Below are 18,258 nucleotides of genomic sequence, written 5' to 3' on the forward strand. Positions count from 1 at the left end.
AGTCTGGGACTGGCGGATGCCCTCTGCTGTGGTTATTATCCATCCCTACTGCCTAGCACTGAAACGCACAGCCTCTATGTGTGGGTGAGTGACTGCCAGGGAAATGATGTTTGCACACACATGTGTACAGGGGCAATGGAGAGGCCAGAGGTGAACAACTGGTATCTTCCTCAATTGCTCTCCACATTTTTTTGGGTAAGGTCTTATTTTTTTAATTGTGTGTGTGTGTGCGCGTGTAAAGCCACTGAAGTCTGGGTTACGGATGGTTATGAGTTGCCCAACCAGGACACTGGGAACCAAACTCAGGTCCCTTCAAGAGCATTGCTAGCATTCTTAACCACTGAGTCATCTCCGGTCACTCCGCCTTATGTTTTGAGACAGGGTCTCTCCCTGAACCTATAACCTACATAAGTGGTCACACTGGCTAAGCAGCAACCCAGGGATCCTCCTATCTCTGCTTACTCAGCACTGGGGGTTACAGGTTTGCAACGCCTTGTCTGGGTCTTCATCTTCATCTTCTTTTGGTTTTTTTTTTTTTTTTTTTTTACTAGTTGGGTCCTGGGGATTGAACTCGGGTCCTCAGGCTTGCACAGTACACACGCTACTGACTGAGCCTCCTCTAAAGTGTTTCTCTTGTTTTGTTTTTGTTAAGATGAATTACTGTGATACAGTCTAAACTCTACATCAGTGGTTCTCAACCTGTGGGTTGAGAGAGAGAGAGAGAGAGAGAGAGTGTATGTGTGTGAGTAAAATGATGCTTTCACAGGGGGTCACAAGACGACCGGAAAACACAGATATTTGCATTACAACAGTTTCTAACAGTAGCAACACCACAGTTATGAAGTAGCAAAGAAAATTTTGTGGTTGGGGGTCACCACAACACGAGGAACTGTACTAAAGGGTCACAGAGTTTTGACGGTGAAGAACCACTGCTCTGTATCATCCTGCCTCGGCCTCCCAAGTACTGCTCTATAGTTACGAACTGTCACACCCAGCTCTATATCCAATGAGTTCTAGAGTAACCTAAATTAGCAATTAAGATCCTGTCTTAAGAACAAAATAAAACAAATCCCCCAAACAACAACAATAACAAAATCAAAACCCAAATACACTTAAATAAAAAACAAAGTAAAGGGCTGAAGAGATGGCTCAGAGGTTAAGAGCATTGCCTGCTCTTCTAAAGGTCCTGAGTTCAATTCTCAGCAACCACATGGTGGCTCACAACCATCTGTAATGGGGTCCGGTGCCCTCTTCTGGCCTGCAGGCATACACACAGAATATTATACACATAACAAGTAAATAAAATATTTTAAAAAAACCAAAGTAAATAAAGTTAAGGACAGTTGGGCAGTGATGGCACACACCTTTAATCCCAGAGCTCAGGAGGCATAAGCAGGAAGATTTCTATGAATTTGAGGCCACACTGGTCTACAAAGAAAGTTCCAGGACAACTAGGACTGTTATACAAAAAAACCCCATCTCAAAAAGCAAAACAAAAACAAATAAACAAAAAAAACCCAACCGACCAACCAACCAACCAAACAAACAAAACAAAACAAAAGAAAATGAAAAAGAAAAAAAAAAGATTTTGGAATCTGAACAATGGGAAGGTGCCCGTTTGGTGCTGGGCAGTTCTGACAGTTTCCTTCATGGGTCTGGCCAGCCCCTCCCCCTTTTTTTCTATTTTTTTTTTTTTTAACTTAATTTCATCTCTCTGCACCCACCCATAAACCTACACTTTTTTCTTTCTTGAGACAGCATCTCACTATGTAGCCTTGGCTAGCCTGCAACCTGCCACCACACCAGGCTCAGACCTTACCTCTTGATGACAAACTGAATGCTGTTGCTGGCTTCCAGAATCTTCCGAAGCTTGGCAATTCCAAAGCAGTTGGGTCTGCGAAGAGAGATGCCTTCAGGCAGACCCAGTACAAACAGCTCCTTGGGGTGCATCAGGAACTTGGAGTAGGGTACCTTGACTGGCTCCGAGGTACCGATGGCTTTGGCTGCAAAGACATGGCTGCTGTAAAGCCACCTGGAGCCTCAACTACTGTCCCCACCCATCTGTGGGAATTGTAGGTGGCAGGACATTGGAGGCAGCATTCAGTTGAACCCCATAAACTTGCCAGAGGGGAGAAAAGCACACCTAGCCTGTAAGTAGGAGGCAAGTCTTTAGGGGAGGGGACCTGTCTGCAGGTGTACAGCCTGGGAACGTGAACCCCAAGACCACTCTTCACAGAAACCACAGAGTATTGCTGGGCTAGGATTGTGGGTCCCTCATTCCCCTCCCCACCTTCAAAAATCCCCAATCCTCACACAGTCCCACAGCATGCCAGATCTAGGACTAGCCTTATCTGAGGCTCTCTGCCCCTGAGCTAGCCTGGTACCCTGAGCTAGCCTCATCACTGCAGCCGGCTTCATATATCCTCATTCGTAAAATGGGTCTTAGGATACAAGAACTGGGAGGAAGGGAGGCGAGAGAGTGTGTGAGAAGAGCCAGCCCCTGGCAAACTCAAGGGGCTAGAGAGAAGAGGCTTCTTCAGTCTTGCTCTCGCTTGGACTCTGTTGTTTTATTGTAGAAATGTGATGGAACCCAGGGCATCATAAGTGCTAAACAAGCACTTTATCACCGAGCCACACCCCAGCCCCTCACTGGGGGATTCTAGGCAAGGGCTCTACCACTGAGCCACACTCCAGCCCCTCACTGGGGGATTCTAGGCAGGTGCTCTACCACTGAGCCACACCCCAGCCCCTCACTGGGGATTCTAGGCAGGTGCTCTACCACTGAGCCACACCCCAGCCCCTCACTGGGGGATTCTAGGCAGGGGCTCTGCCACTGAGCCACACCCCAGCCCCTCACTAGGGGATTCTAGGCAGATGCTCCACTACTGAGCCACACCCCAGCCCCTCACTGCAAGAGTCTATGCAGGAACTCTCTACCACTGAGCCATGCCCTGACCCCTCACTGGTAGAGTGTAAGAAAACACTGCAGTGTTGAGTCAAAACCCCCACTTTTTCTGGTTTCCAGAGAAAGTTTAATTCTGCTGTGAGTTCCCAGGAAGGCCTGTAGTTGTCAATGAGGCCCACGGTGGCTGAGGCTGACTGACAGCATATGAGCCAGGGAATGATCTCAAGGAAAGGGATATGGACCAACAGGCCAATGGGGTGGGATTCTCTGCTGGAGGGCTGTTGCCATGGGTGAGCTATATGGACTCAAGTGTTCCCATCCTGAAGATGGGTCCCAACTCTGTCTCCGTCCTGAAGGCCCGTCCCTTTCACTACTCACCATATTTAGTGTTGAATAGCATCTCCACCTGCTTCCGCAAGGGCCGGATCACATCACCAGGACTTTCTGGAAGGCAAAGGCAGTGTGCTGAGTTTCCTGGGTGCAGAAACTTCCCACTCCTTAACTCATACTCCCAGCTCTGGATGTATTAGGAATTACCTCGTGGTGAAACTTTGGAAAGGACAAGGAAATGGCAGCTCTACCCAAGCCCTTAATTTCTGGATTTTGCATACCTGGTTTTGAAATGTGCCACAGTGGAGATCTAGAAGGTTCTGTGGTTGTTATCGGGTAGCATCACTTTTAGATCAGCTCAATGAGTGACCTAACTAGTTAGTGGGTGCAAAGTAAGCCTGTAATTTGCATACAGTACCACCAGGGGGCGCAGTAAACATTTCCTAATAGTTTACAGGTATCCTGTCAACATCAAGCTGGGTTCTACAAAGTGGCATTCATCTCCTCTGCGGCGGGGCTGTTTTAATATAGGGGCAGACACACTATTGATAAGATTACACTCTTACCTTGGCCTTCCTACCCATCCTGCCTTGCTCTTAGCAGAGAGAGAAAAAGCAGTTTTTCTCACAAAATCTTCTATTCAGAAACTCAGCTTTATATAGTCAAGCCTAAAATCTAGCCCAGGAAAATGAGGGGCACATTCAGCTGAGAATCCTTCATGGAAAGCAACTGGCTATGTGTATAAACCAACGCTTAAACTTTATCCTGACAGATGCCTGCCAGTTCTGGCATAGTCTAGAACTGGTAGAGCTCACACGGGGCTCCCAGCCCAGATGCAGGGTGTTGGGGAGAGAGGATGGAGTGGAGGGGGATTGCTCACAGGGATGGAGTGGACATGGAGAAGGAATTGTGGAAGACAGACAGGGTCTCACCTTCTGCCGGCCTCTCTTCTGGCCATGGCTCCTCACTGGGACCTTTGTCTAGGAGAAAACAGAGGATGTTAAGAAACGACGTATATGCTGGGCGGTGGTGGTGCACACCTTTAATCCTAGCACTCGGGAGGGAGAGACAGGCGGATCTCAGTGAGTTTGAGGCCAGCCTGGTCTACAGAGCGAGTTTGACAGAGAAACCAAAATCAAACCCACCAATCAAACAACGACAACAACACAAGGCATGTCCATCATCTCCTGGACCCCACACCGCCCAGGGAGCAACTAGAGGAAGGACAACCAGGACAGACAGCCTCAACACTGGGGCAAAGGAGAACACCCCCAGATGGGATCAGGACAATACACGCCATTCAAACACAAAGTGACAATCATGATATATGGACCCCGTCCAGGGACCGGCCCCAACCATTTTATTCTAGACACTGAGGAGGATGTGGAAGATTAGGAAAGTATGACATCAGAGATCAACAAACCAGTGTAGGGAGGCTCACACCTGTGATCTTAGCCACAAAGAGTCTGAGGGTGGAGGCTTGGGAGTTTGAGACCAGTCTGAGAGACACAGTGAGACTATGTCTCAAAAAGACACCAAGGGCCTGGGGCACAGCTCAGCATATCACACTTTCCTGGCATGCACTGGGCCCTGGGTTCCATTCCCAGCGCCAAAAAAATATGTTTACAAAATGTCCATAATGCAAACACGCATGCACACACGCGCCCGCACACGCACACACACACACACACACACACACACACACACACATTAAAAAGGCTGTGCGTTGTAGTATAATCCCGGCACAGGGAGGCTGAGACAGGAGGACTATGGATTATAGCCTGGGCCATGTAGCAAGAAGCTGTCTCAAAATCCATAGAGATACACATCAGCAGTGATGGTTAGATTTACTTGTTGAAAAAGTGCTTTTAGCGCCAAGCCATCTCTCCAGCCTCCGTTTTTTTGGTATTTTGAACCTCCTGGGAAGACTGTCTCAATAAGGGGTTGTCTAAATCAGACTGGGCCGTGGGCATCTCTTCGGAGGACTGTATTTAATTAATGGTATAGGAAGACTCAGACTAAAAGAGAGTGGTCCCACTCCTGGGCTTGAGTCCTGAATTGTAAAACAGAGAAAGCAGAACAAGTAGGGAGTGTGGATGCATCTGTTCTCTCGGTTCTTGACCGTGGATGTAACTGATGTGGCTTCAAGTTCCACCATCTTGATTCCCCCCTCCAGTTTTGGGCTATAGATTATAGCTGGGAACTGGGAGTCATCTAAACCCTTATGTTGGCTTTTGTCACTATCCGTGATCACACAAAAGAAATGAAACAAGGGGGGCTGGAGAGATGGCTCAGCGGTTAAGAGCACTGCCTGCCCTTCCAAAGGTCCTGAGTTCAATTCCCAGCACCCACATGGTGGCTCACAACCATCTGTAATGAGGTCTGGTGCCCTCTTCTGGCCTGCAGGCATACACGCAGACAGAATATTGTATACATAATAAATATATATTTAAAAAAAAGAAATGAAACAAGAACACCTGTCACCCCAGCAACATGGGAGGCTGAGGCTTGGGAGTTTGAGGCAAGCCTGGGCTACATGGCCAGTTCAGGATTGGGTGCACAGCTTAGATCTCAGAATATAAAAAGGAAGAAATACACGTACACATAGGGCTGGGGATGCAGCTCAGCTCGAGAGTGCTTGCCTGGGATGTGTGAGGTCTTAGGCTTGAAACAGAGCACACCTTTAGGTTATCTGTATAAGACACAAGAAAAACAGAAAGGACTCTCCTGGGGCTGGGGAGATGGCTCGGTGGTTAAGAGGACCTGCTCTGACAGAGGACCTGAGTTCAGTTCCCAGCACCAATTATCAGGTAGCTCATAACTGTCTGTAACTCCAGCTCCAGAGGAGCTAATGCCCTCATATGTGCTCTGAAGAAGCAAAGGATTTATTTATTATTTACTTATTTTTTGAAGATAGGGTTTCTTTGTGTAACAGGTATGGCTGCCCTGGGACTCACTTTGCAGACCACGTTGGCCTCAAACTCACAGAGATCCGCCTGCCTCTATTTCCTAAGTGCTGGGATTAAAGGTGTGCGCCACCACTGTCCAGCTATTGTATGTATGTATGTATGTATGTATGTATGTATGTATGTATGTGGCTTTGTGTGTGTGTGAGGAGGGCACATGCATGCCACAGCAGACACATGGAGGTCACAGAACAACTAGGAGGTGTTCATTCTCTCATTACACCCTGTGAGTCCCAGGGATGCAACGCAGGTCATCAGACCTACACAGCAAGTGCTTTGACCTGCCGAGCTGTGCCTAGCCCCCATTTTTGGTCTCATGTAGCCTAGGGTGGCCTAGAACTCCCTATACAGCCAAGGATGACCTTGAACTTCTGATCCTCCTGCCTCTATTCCCCCAAGTGCTAATACCCTACCACATCTGGCTTTTTGGGGAAGTTATTTTCACCTTTACAGTTTTTCACCCCTGCAGGGCTAGGCATGGAACCCAAGCCCTCGAATGCACTACGCTAGCTGCTAGCTGTCTGCTTCTAGGTTTCAACCCCAACAAATAAACTGACACGCAGGCTGATTTCCCACCCCTGAAAGCATCTTATCAAGTGCAAATATTTCAAAATCCAAAACATATCCCAAGTTGCAGACACGACGGTCCCACATACAGCACACTCCTGGTGTGCTGAGCCTTCTCTACCAAAGGCACCCAATTTCAAGAAAAACTTAGGGGTTCCCCGATCCACCCATTCCTCCCTGTAGCTCCCCAGAATGGTAGGTCCCCAGCATGGCCAGGCCCAGCCCACCTCTTACCAGCCGGTATTTCCATCCCATAACCGGAATCCTCCGAGGGTAGATGCCCAGGTAGTGAGTCGGCCATCTCCTCAGAAGTTGGTGAAGGGTCTAAAGAAACAGCAAATGGTGAGAGCATCTTTAGCATCTTTTACATGTCCTGCCATTGCAGTCCCTCGGAGGCCAAGCAGGTCTACAGACAAAGATTCTAAAGAAACCCATGCAGCCAGATGTGGTACAGCCTGTGACCTGATGACTTCAGATCTTAGGAAGGTGAAGCAGCAGGACTGAGAGCTTAAGGCCTCCCTGGGCTACTGAGTGGGTTCAGGGCTAGGCCACGCAACACAGTGAGATCTTGTTTCAAAATAAAAAATAATAAAGGGGCTATGGCTCAGTGGTAGAGCCCCTGCCTAGAATCCCCCAGTGAGGGGCTGGGATGTGGCTCGGTGGTAGAGCACTTGCTCAGCGCATGAAAGACCTCAGGCTATATCTCAAACACTGGGGGGGGGGGGGAGTCAACCCAGCTGCAATATCCTGATGGAGCAGGCCCCGGGAGCAGAGCGGCACAGCCTCTGCCAACATGTCCGCACAAGAACAGGAGTCTGACAGTCCTTCGATGTATGTCTCTTACCTGGAACAGTAACCTGAATGATGTCCAGCTCCTCGGGCTCAATTTTGATGGGCCTCAAAATTCCTAGCTCTCCTGAGGTTCCTGCAAAGGGAACAAGAGGGATCCGATCCCATCAGGCAGGGACATGGGCACGCCCATACAAAGGCAAGTCTCTCCAGAGCATCCCCATGGCTGTGGATCGACAGTGAAGTAGGAAAAGTCATTTCGGACCCTTGGCTCCTCCTGCCCGGATCAGGAAGGAACACGCTGGTCCTTGGATAAACTCAAGTCAAACCTGGCACCTCTAATTTAGAGCTTACAGGTCCATGGGGTAGAAGATGGAGTTGTTTGTCTATGTGTACAAAGGTAGACAGTGGTGATGCCAGGACTCAGCTTCTACTGCCCTCTGCTTCCCAGAGAGTTCCCAGCATGCTTTGCTGCTTGCCCTGTGAGGCTTTTGGGATGGCCATGGGAAGAGGACAATCCCAAGTACTGAGGGGTTCACAGCCCGGGCAGGTCTCCTCCTGGCTGTCAGCAGGAGACTGGCAGCCACCCTCCCAGTTCTACAGCCATAACTATCATACACAAGGGAGACGCTGCTGCTCACCTGGCCCACAGTCTTCAGAGACACTGCTCTTGTCTGACCTGAGAAAGAAAGACGGGGAAATGACCTAGTGGCGACCTTGTCCTGAGCCCTCTGCCCAGCGTGGCTCTGCCCACCATTCAGAAATACCCACCCCACCCCCCAAACGTGAGTGTTATAGATCTCATCTGTGACCTCAGTACTTGAGAGAAACACACAGGATTGTTGGAAGCTCAAGACTCTATTATAAAGTTTGAGAAAACCAAACTAAGGGGCTGGAGAGCTGGCTCGGTACTTAAGACGGGTTGCTGTTCTTGCAGAGGAACCTAAGTACAGTTCCTGGTATCCACATGGGGGGGCTCCAATCATCTATAACTCTAGCTCTCGTGTACCCAATGCTCTCTTTGGGCACCCACAGGCATCTGCACACACATGGTGCATATAGATACATTCAGGCACACATATATATACACATAAAATAAAAATAATCTTAAACCAGGCACACGCTTTTAACACCAGCACTTGGGAGGCAGAGGCAGGCGGATCTCTGTGAGGTCGAGGCCAGTCTGGTCTCCAAAGTGAGTACCAGGATAGCCAAGCCTACACAGAGAAACTCGGTCTCGAAAAAATCAAAACACATAAAAATAAAAATAAACTCAAGACCAGGTATGATGGAGCATGCCTTTAGTCCCAGCGTAGGGAGGCAGAGGCATCTGGATCTTTATGACCCAGAGTCTGGGTATATATACAGTGAGTTCCAGGATGGCCAGAGATATACACAGTGAGGATTTGTCTCAATAAAATAAACTATTAACAAGAAAATAAAACCACCACACATCCTGGACGCCATGCTCCCACAGAATGGGCTAACTGCCCTACGTTAGCATCAGGTCCCAGGTTCCCACTCTCGTCTCCATTTCTCTGGCCAGCCCGCATTCCACAGCTCATGGCCCGAGCTGGCCAGTTTAGGAGTCTCCAGGCTCAGCAGAGTAACTGAATGAGGCTGGGGGCGGGGAGGGGGCAGCAGCGGCTAGGGGCTGTAGGATATCTGCGAGCAAGATCTGGAACATGGGAACTCTAAAATAAATGACTGATGTCATCTTTTTTGCCTTTTAAAAGCAAGCATAGAGATTGAATCCAGGGTTTTTTGCACAGTAAGAGGGTGCTCTGCCACAGAGCCAAGTCTACACCCCCTCACTGGGGGATTCTAGGCAGGGGCTCTACCACTGAGCCACACCCCAGCCCCTCAATGGGGGATTCTAGGCAGGTACTCTCCCACTGAGCTACACCCCAGCCCCTCACTGGGGGATTCTAGGCAGGGGTTCTACCACTGAGCCACACCCCAGCCCCTCACTGGGGGATTCTAGGCAGGGGCTCTACCACTGAGCCACACCCCAACCTCTCACTGGGGGATTCTAGGTAGTGCTCTACTGCTGAACGACACCTGTAGCCTGAATGGCCAGTTCTTGTTCCCTTTGGTTCTACAACCTGGTTTTGGGGTAAGGACCAGTGACTCGGATGTCAGCTGACTATAGAGATAAACAGTGTGGGTAACCAAGGAAGGTCCCTGAGATAACTGACCCCTGAAATACCCAATCCTCCTTGTTCTCTTGCCCTACTTTGCCTCTCACGGGCCTAGAAAATCCCTGGTGTGGAAACCATGTGTCCAAGTGGGGGGATGGGAACCAGTCAGACCTCACCCCTTCCAAGACTGCGCAGAACACAGGAGGGACCTTACCAAGCAGTCCCAGCCAGGTCCAGCATAGTGTCCCTACAGACCTCTGTAGAAGTGTCTTCTGGTGGGCTGGCTGGCTCCAGCTTCACGGGGTCTTTGGTAAACTTGTTCCCTGCGGGAAGAGTTGAGCTTAAGATGGCAGCTCTTTCAGCCAGATGTGGTGGCACACACCTGCAACCCCAACATTTGGGAGCCTGAGGTAGGGGGACTGCTGTGAGTTTGAAGTCTGCTTGGACTACGGCCCTATCTCGAGAATCCCCAAAGATAGGGTCTTTCCTGCTGGGAGACACTTGGGCAGTGGCTTCTATAGGACATTCCAAGAGAGACTCTTGGGAGGAGGCAGGCTGCCTCTGATCTCTTCCTTGGGGGCTGTATCTGAAACAGCCAGGAAAGCATCTGTCTACATCCTGCCCTCATTCTGGAAAGTTCTACCCACGCTCCGCCAGGACATCATAATGTAAGTACCTCAGGAGAAAGGCCACGGCCTCCACTCCTACCCATTTGTCCCACAAGATCATTTTCTCCTTTAATAAAACCAGAAATTATAAGGCAGCTAGCTCCTCTTTTACCCCCTTCCTCTCTTTCTTTCATACAGAGATAGGGTTTCTCTGTATGGCTCTGGCTGTCCTGCAACTCTATGTAGACCAGGCTGGTCTTGAACTCACAGAAATCCACCTGGCTCTGCCTCAGGTGTGAGGATTTAAGGCCTGTGCTACCACCACCTGGCCAGCTAACTCCTTTTATCATCTCCATGTCACAGATGGGGAAACTGAGGCTCACGGACAATGCTCAAGGTTACAAAGCTGTTAATGGGTCTCAGGTCCATCATGCCCCACGGGTCTGTATAGCTTTTGGTGGCTGGGGTTTGGGAGGGTCACAGCATCTAAGGGAAATGCCACGGCCCCACTTCTCTAGTGCTTAATTGCTCTATCTATATATGGAAGTGGGATCATACCCATGTCTGTAGAATGGCTGAAAATTATAATAAGGGTGGTAGCATATGCCTGCAATCTCAGGATTCAAGAGACAGAGGCAGAAAGATCCTGAATTTAAGGCTAGCCTGGGTTACAAGAATTTGAGGCCAGGCTGGGCTGTATTAGTGAAACACTGATTAAATAATGATTAAATAATGAGGGGAACCAAATAAAAGAAGATAAACATGAATAAAACAAGGTAGCTCGGGAGCTGGGAAGACCGATCTACAGGTGAAGTGATTGCCACGCAGGCATGAGAACCTGAACTTGAAGACCCAATACCCATAGAAAAAGCCAGGCGCAGGGCCATGTGCCCACAACCCAGATAAGGGAGGTAATGAAACATCAGCGAGCAAGCTGTCTCCAAGAGGAGTGAGACAGAGAGTGACTACGGAAGACTGCGGAGGGCTCAAGGACCAAGTTGACTTCTGGTCTCCACATGGACACACACACACGCACACACACACGCACACACACACGCACACACACACGCACACACACACGCACACACACACGCACACACACACACACACGTGCGCGCGCGCACACACACACGCACACACATGCACACACACACACGCACACACACACGCGCACACACGCACACACATGCACACACACACACGCACACACACACGCACACACACGCGCGCGCGCGCACACGCACACACACACACACACGCACACACCACGCACGCACCCACACCCCAATCCAAACAAAAACCAAGGTAGTTTTAAAGGGAACCTAGCTATATGTTTAGCAAACGGTATTACTATTTCCTCCAAGGAGACTCTAAACTGGACAGGGTTCCAGTCTGTCAGCCACTGGGAGCCCGGAGACCACAATACAATCCCAAGATGCAGACGAGGATTCAATACGACAGGGACAATTCAAGGAGACAGCAGCTCCAGAACAGACCAGTCAATGGTACCCATTTGCTTACCTGTGAAAATGCGCTCATCAAACATCCTGGAAAGAGAAAAGAAAGGATGAGATTGCGCAGGCTGGTCCCTTCAGAGATGGCCACCAATCTCGCCAGAGTGGCTCTAAGAGCCATGGCCAGGGCGCAGGGCTGGCCACACATGTGGGCAAGCATTGGAGAGTGATGGTTAATCTCACCAACCTGATGAGACTTAAAAACAAATCTTGGGGCATGTCTGTGGGGGAGTTTTTCGATTGGGTTAATTGAAGAGAAGCCCCAACGCCCCAAATATGGGTGGCTCCACCCCATAGGCTGGGGACCTAGAGTGAATCAAAAGAAGAAAGACAGCTGGGGGGGTCAGCGTTCATCTCTTCGCTTCCTGACGGAGGATGCACTGTGACCAGCCACCTCATGCTTCTGCTGCCCACCTTCCCACCCGGATGGACGGTGCGCCCTCACACTGTGAGCCCAAGTAACCCCCTTCCTTCCTTAAGTTGCTTTTGTTGGGTGTTTTGTTAGAGCAACAAGGAAAAGCAACGAATACAGAGGGAACCTGGACAACTCAGACTCCCATCCAACGGTCACTCTGGCCTGAAAGACCGTATGGGTGTTGGTGTTGTTCTGTTTTGAAGACAGGCTCTCCTGTAGCTTAGGCTGACTTCAAACTCCCTATGCTGCCAAGGATGACCTTGAGTTCCTTCCTGATCCTTTTGCCTCTTACGCGTGAGAATTACAGGCCTGTAAATACTATGTCTGGTTTTGGAGCCCTTGGTATGGAAGCCAGGGCTTCGTGAATGCCGGGCAGGCACTTGACCCCCTAAACCACATCACCACCCCTAGGCCCGCTCATTAAGGCCTGTTAAACCTGTGTCTCCTAAAGTGCCAGGCTCGGCAGAAAGCAACTTGGAGCAAACAACAGATCACAGCCATGGAAGGCGACCTGTGGGCTCCTTCAGGGGTGTTTTCAGAAAGCAGGGGCCCCAAGCAAGGGCAGAAACTAGGGTGTTATGTAGATGGCTAAAGCAAGGTCCTTGTATTGACGTGCTCATACACAACTTATGGGACCTACAGAGTTCTTGTGTTTGTGGCAGGGTCAGATCATGGATGGACCAATTAGAGGGGAAGAAGCTGGAGCCCAGTGATAGTTCAAGGACCAAGACACAGATAAAGCAATTGAAGCCCAAGCCAAGAATGGAGGCGTTTGCCTGTAAACCCAACTTGGGAGGCTGAGGCAGGAGGATCTTTAGGTCACGGCCATGGTCTACATATTATGACCCCGTCTCAAAAAGACTAGCAACAACAGTTACTACTATCAACATGACCATACAAGGGAAAGATTTGCCAAAGGGAAAGGCGTTCAGGAGGTTGGGGCTGGTTAGGTCTCAACTGTCCTGGTGACACAAACTAACGTCACCCAAGGCACTGCCCACATCAGATCAGCCTGGGGACATGTCTCTGAGGAATCGTGTAAATCAATACAGGAGGACTCAGCCAATGTGAGCAGCACTATTCCCCGGGCAGGTGGTCCTGGGCTGGAGAGGAATCATGAGCATGAGCAGGGGCTGAGCAAGCCAGAGACTGAGCCACGGAGCTGTGTGTCTCTGCGGTTCCTGCTCAAGTTCCTGCCCTGGCTTCCCTCAATGGTGAACTGGGACCAGGAACGGGAAATAAACCCCATTTCCTCCCCAGAGCTGCTGCCAGTCACGTGGTTATCGCAGCACCAGGACGGGCCTAGGACAGGAGGCTGGGCGTGTAACTGGGGGCCTGACTACGGTTAGAGCATCTGTGGGGAGCTATGGCAAAACTGAGTATTTTGGACAATCAATCTAAATTAACATTCTCACAGTACATGAGACCCTGTCTTTAAAAACACCACTGGCAAAATTTACAAAAACAAAGAACAAACAAACAAAAAACCTAGCCAGGTATAGTGGTGCACACTTTTAATCCCAGTACTCAGAAGGCAGAGACAGGCAGATCTCTGCGAGTTTGAGCCCAGCCTGGTCTACATAGTGAGTTCCAGAACAGCCAGAGCTACATAGTGAGACCTTGCCTGGGGAAAAAAATAGTTCAACCAAACAAAACAAAAAAGCCAATAAGGGCAGGCTGAGTTGGGTGTCTAGGTTAAGGCTCAGGGCATGAAGTCTAAGCGTGACTTCCTGCTCTTCTGAGAGACCCGGACTTGCTTCCCTGCTGTTCGTGGAGCTCTGAGACCTCACACACATCTGGAAAACACAAGGCCTGAAGCAACCACAGAGACCAAGGCCAGAGGGAACTGGCTTCCTGTCTGGGGGCCCAGCTTCCCTTCTCAGTCCCGCCCACTGACCCAGCAGCTGAAGAATTAACAAGGGAACCATTATTTATGAAGTACATCGTTGGGGGAGGCAGGGCCAGGCTAAAGGGGTTTCACTTCACTTTTGGAGATGTGGAAGCTGAGGAAAAAAAGCCAGGTGCCCTCATAGCATGTCTGGGCTAGTAGGTACACTTGACGGACTAGGGTCCGAAAGCAGTTTTAAGTTCTAGAACCATCTGCTCTTCTTTTTGTCTTTGTGGCTCTGAGGGCAGAAAAATCCTGAGTCTGACACATGAGGCAGGGGCTCTACCAATGAGCCACACCCCAGCCCCTCACTGGGGGATTCTAGGCAGGGGCTCTACCACTGAGCCACACCCCAGCCCCTCACTGGGGGATTCTAGGCAGGGGCTCTACCACTGAGCCACGCCCAGCCCCTCAGTGGGCAGTTCTAGGTAGGCTTTCTTTCCCAGAACCCAGCCAGTGCACACCTCTTGATGATGAAGTGAATGCTGTGCCGCTCCTCCAGAATCCGCTTCAGCTTGGGCACCCCGTAAGTACAGGGCCGCTTGAAGGGGATCTTGTCCGGGATGCCCACAATTTCCACAGCCTCGGGGTCACAGGCAATCTTCCTATAGGGGACAGGGACCATGTGGTCGAGGCCCAGGGCTTCCGCTAGAAGGACAAGAACAAGGATGAGTATGAGAGACAAGTCACAGGATCCCATCCCCTCCCATCTAATGCTGCCTTGGCTATGTTGTAACAAACAATGGTGTCACCTCTCTCTCTCTCTCTCTCTCTCTCTCTCTCTCTCTCTCTCTCTCTCTCTCTCTCTCTCTCTCTCTCTCTCTCACCCTTTCAGACAAATTCTCACTATTTAGCCCTGGCTGACTCAGAACTCACTATGTAGACCAGACTGGCCCTCAAATTCCAAGGCCTGCCTGCTTCTGCTTCCCAAATACCGGCATTAAAGAGCAGGTCTTTTTGGTTTTTGCTTTTGGCTTTTCAAGACCGGGTTTCTCTGTGTACCTCTGGCTGTCCTGGAACTTGCTCTGTAGACCAGACTGGCCTTAAACTTATAGATCTACCTGCCTCTGCCTCCCAAGTGCTGGGATTAAAAGAATGCACCACCACGACCCTACCCAGAGTCCTGTTTGTTTTAACTTTTAAAAAAAGCTCACTATTTATTGGGAGGCATTGCCTAAGTGCCTGAGTGTGGAGGTCAGAGGACAACTTGCAGAAGCCAGTTTTCTCCTTCCTTCAGGTGGGCGCCAGGGATCAAACACAGTGCATAAGGCCTGGTTGCAAGAGCCTTTTCTTTCTTTCTTTTTTTTTTTTTTAAAGATTTATTTATTTATTATGTATACAACATTCTGCCTCGATGTATGCCCACACGCCAGAGGAGGGCGCCAGATCTCAGTACAGATGGTTGTGAGCCACCATGTGGTTGCTGGGAATTGAACTCAGGACCTCCGGAAGAGCAGCCAGTGCTCTTAACCTCTGAGCCATCTCTCCAGCACCCCCCCCCCCCTTTTTCCTTTTTTACTAGCTGGGCCATCTACCTTCCTGCTGCCCTGCATCTAGTTGAGACAGGGTCTTATTACAGTCCCCAGATTGGCATCCAATACACAGCAATCTTCCTGCCTCAGCCTCCCAAGGGTTGGGTTGTGCGCCAGGTGCACTAGCCTGCCAAGCACTAACTACTGGCCCTTGCTCTGGGCTTTCCCTGTTCTGCTCAGGATTGTGTCCTTGTAGCTCAGAGCTGCCCTCACTGGCCAGCCAGAGCTGGGCAGAATAATCCAGGCTACTTCAAGAGCAGCTCACTGTTTTCTTGTTGACGGGCCCGGTGTCTGGTGACAGCGTTGGCAGCCAGCTCTACACTGTGAAGTCACAATTAGCTCGTTGTCATATTAAATAATCCCTTGAAATCTCGGCAGCTGTCAAATCATTCCTTCCTCACCCCCACCTGCTGTCTGGGGAGCCCCCTCCCTGCCTTCAGTGTCTAGGCAATCACTTTTTGGAGTTCATGCGAGCTCAAGACCATGCAATGTTGGACTCCCCCCCCCCCCCCCAGATGGGGGTCTCTTTGAATTCACGATCCTCCTGCCTCATCTCCCAAGTGCTGGGATACAGGCATATACCTCTATGTCTGGTTTATATGTCGCTGGGGATGGAACCCAGGGCTTCACACATGCTAGGCAAACACTCTACCAAAGAAGCCACATTCTCAACTCCTTTAGTTTTTGACAGGGTCTCTCTTTACAGCCCAGGCAGGCCTGCAACCATTAAATCCTTTTGCCTCAGTCTCAAAATGCTGGAATTACAAGTGTAAGAGACCACCAAGCCCGGTCTCTCTGCATTTCTTTTTTCCAAGACAGGGTTTCTCTCTGTAACAGCCCTGGCTGTCCTGGAACTCTCTTTGTAGACCAGGTTGGCCTCAAATTTAGAGATCCCTCAGCCTCTGCCTCCTGACTGCTGGGATTAAAGGTGTATGCTGCCACCATCTCTCTCTCTCTCTCTCTCTCTCTCCTCTCTCTCTCTCTCTCTCTCTCTCTCTCTCCCTGCTCCATCACTGGCCTATCACAAGCATATATCATATATATCATAGCTAGAAAGACAGCATCAAGGGCTGGCACTACGGTCAAGCAGATGCCAGCACTTACCCAGGTCCCCTTCTCTTGCACATAGCCAAAGCGTCTCCACAGTTTCCACTCCCTACAGCCCAGGGTTCACATGATTGTCGGGAGACTTCTGTGCACACAGCCAACTAGGCCACTCCACACCCTACACAGGGAGCCTGGGCTACCCCCAGACCACCCAGCAAGGGCATCGTCCCAGGAAGCCACCTGACTCTCTAGCCCGAGGACTCAGCCTCCTCTAAGCCATCTATGCCAAGCACTGTGGACTCCTGAACACTAATGCCAACTGCTGCATACAACCACATTCAAGTTCTCACAGCTGTGCGCGCTTGCACATGAGGGTCCACAACCGCATGCTCTTGCACACAAATGCCCAAAGGTTCTTGTGCCCACAGATCACTAGGGAAACCAGGAATGTTAAACACATAGGGCCTGCTTCTCAATGGAGGAGATAAAATAACTGTTTTCCCAGTCCAGAAGGCAGGGAGTGGATTTTGTTAATGACTTGGTGAGTTTTTAGCTATCTGTGGAGGCAGACCTTACCCAAATTCCTCAGAAAGACTAGACTCTTCCCTCCCTAGACCATTACCCATCCTTGGGGTAGATGTCACATGTACTTTATGGTCTGCTGACTTTTTTTTAGCTACTGAACCCTCCCTCCCTCACGGTCACATGTACTTTGTAAAAGAATTTCAATGTAGCCACACCTTCAGATGTATTGTGTACCTAGAACTGGACTGATTGTTGCCTGGAAAATTTCCCAATTGTACTGGGTTTTAAATTTGCTGACAATGAACTGCCTGGCATTAGAGCCCCCTGAAGTCTGTCTGCACTGGGTTTTCATTCTCGTCTCTTCATTCGGTTTGCTTCCCTGTCTGATGCCTGCAGGGACCCCCTCGTGTATCTGCATGCAAGCACCACTGCTGAATGTCTGCATGTAAATACCCATTACTGCATGTCTGCATGTAAGTACCACTGCTGCATGTAAGCATCACTACTGCATGTCTGCATGTAAATACCCATTGCTGCATGTGCCTGCATGTTTAAGTACCCACTGCTGTGTATCTGCATGCAAGCACCACTGCTGCATGTCTGCATGTAAGTACCACTGCTGTGTCTGCATGCAAGCACCACCACTGTATGTCTGCATGTAAATACCCACTGCTGCATGTCTGCATGTAAGCACCACTGCTATACGTCTGCATGTAAACACCCACTGCTGCATGTCTGCATGTAAGCACCACTGTTGCATGTCAACACCCACTGTTGCATGTCTGCATGTCAACACCCACTGCTGCGTGTCTGCATACATGTGCCCTTCAGGCATTGGTTGCTGTGGTCCTTGGACAGAAAGTTATCCCCCAGGATAGAGGACCTTATACCTACCATGTTATGTCTTAGGCTTTAATGAGTGAGGTGCTCTGTTCTGGGGACAAGTTCTTAAATATTTTACAAAACTCGGCTTTTGGATCATCTCCTACAGAGTTTACCTCCCCAGAGTGAAAAAGACCTGTTAAGCAGAG

At 49.9% G+C, this 18,258-nt stretch overlaps 1 protein-coding gene across 2 annotated transcripts in view; it reads right to left on the reverse strand.

The window, feature by feature from the left end:
* The window catches only part of Gtf2ird1 (GTF2I repeat domain containing 1), a 92,546-nt gene that overhangs the window by 19,649 nt on the left and 54,639 nt on the right, over positions 1 to 18,258 (reverse strand). For both annotated transcript variants that reach the window (XM_042055931.1, XM_038346878.1), the window contains exons 9-18: positions 14,588 to 14,771; positions 11,828 to 11,853; positions 9,913 to 10,021; positions 8,199 to 8,236; positions 7,613 to 7,693; positions 7,003 to 7,092; positions 5,838 to 5,927; positions 4,168 to 4,215; positions 3,284 to 3,349; positions 1,820 to 2,003 (exon numbers count right to left, since the gene is read on the reverse strand). In XM_042055931.1, coding sequence (XP_041911865.1) covers positions 1,820 to 2,003; positions 3,284 to 3,349; positions 4,168 to 4,215; positions 5,838 to 5,927; positions 7,003 to 7,092; positions 7,613 to 7,693; positions 8,199 to 8,236; positions 9,913 to 10,021; positions 11,828 to 11,853; positions 14,588 to 14,771 — 916 coding nt within the window. The remainder of the gene's footprint in view (positions 1 to 1,819; positions 2,004 to 3,283; positions 3,350 to 4,167; positions 4,216 to 5,837; positions 5,928 to 7,002; positions 7,093 to 7,612; positions 7,694 to 8,198; positions 8,237 to 9,912; positions 10,022 to 11,827; positions 11,854 to 14,587; positions 14,772 to 18,258) is intronic.

The sequence above is a fragment of the Arvicola amphibius genome, chromosome 10, assembly GCF_903992535.2.
Source record: "Arvicola amphibius chromosome 10, mArvAmp1.2, whole genome shotgun sequence".
NCBI classification, from domain to species: domain Eukaryota; kingdom Metazoa; phylum Chordata; class Mammalia; order Rodentia; family Cricetidae; genus Arvicola; species Arvicola amphibius.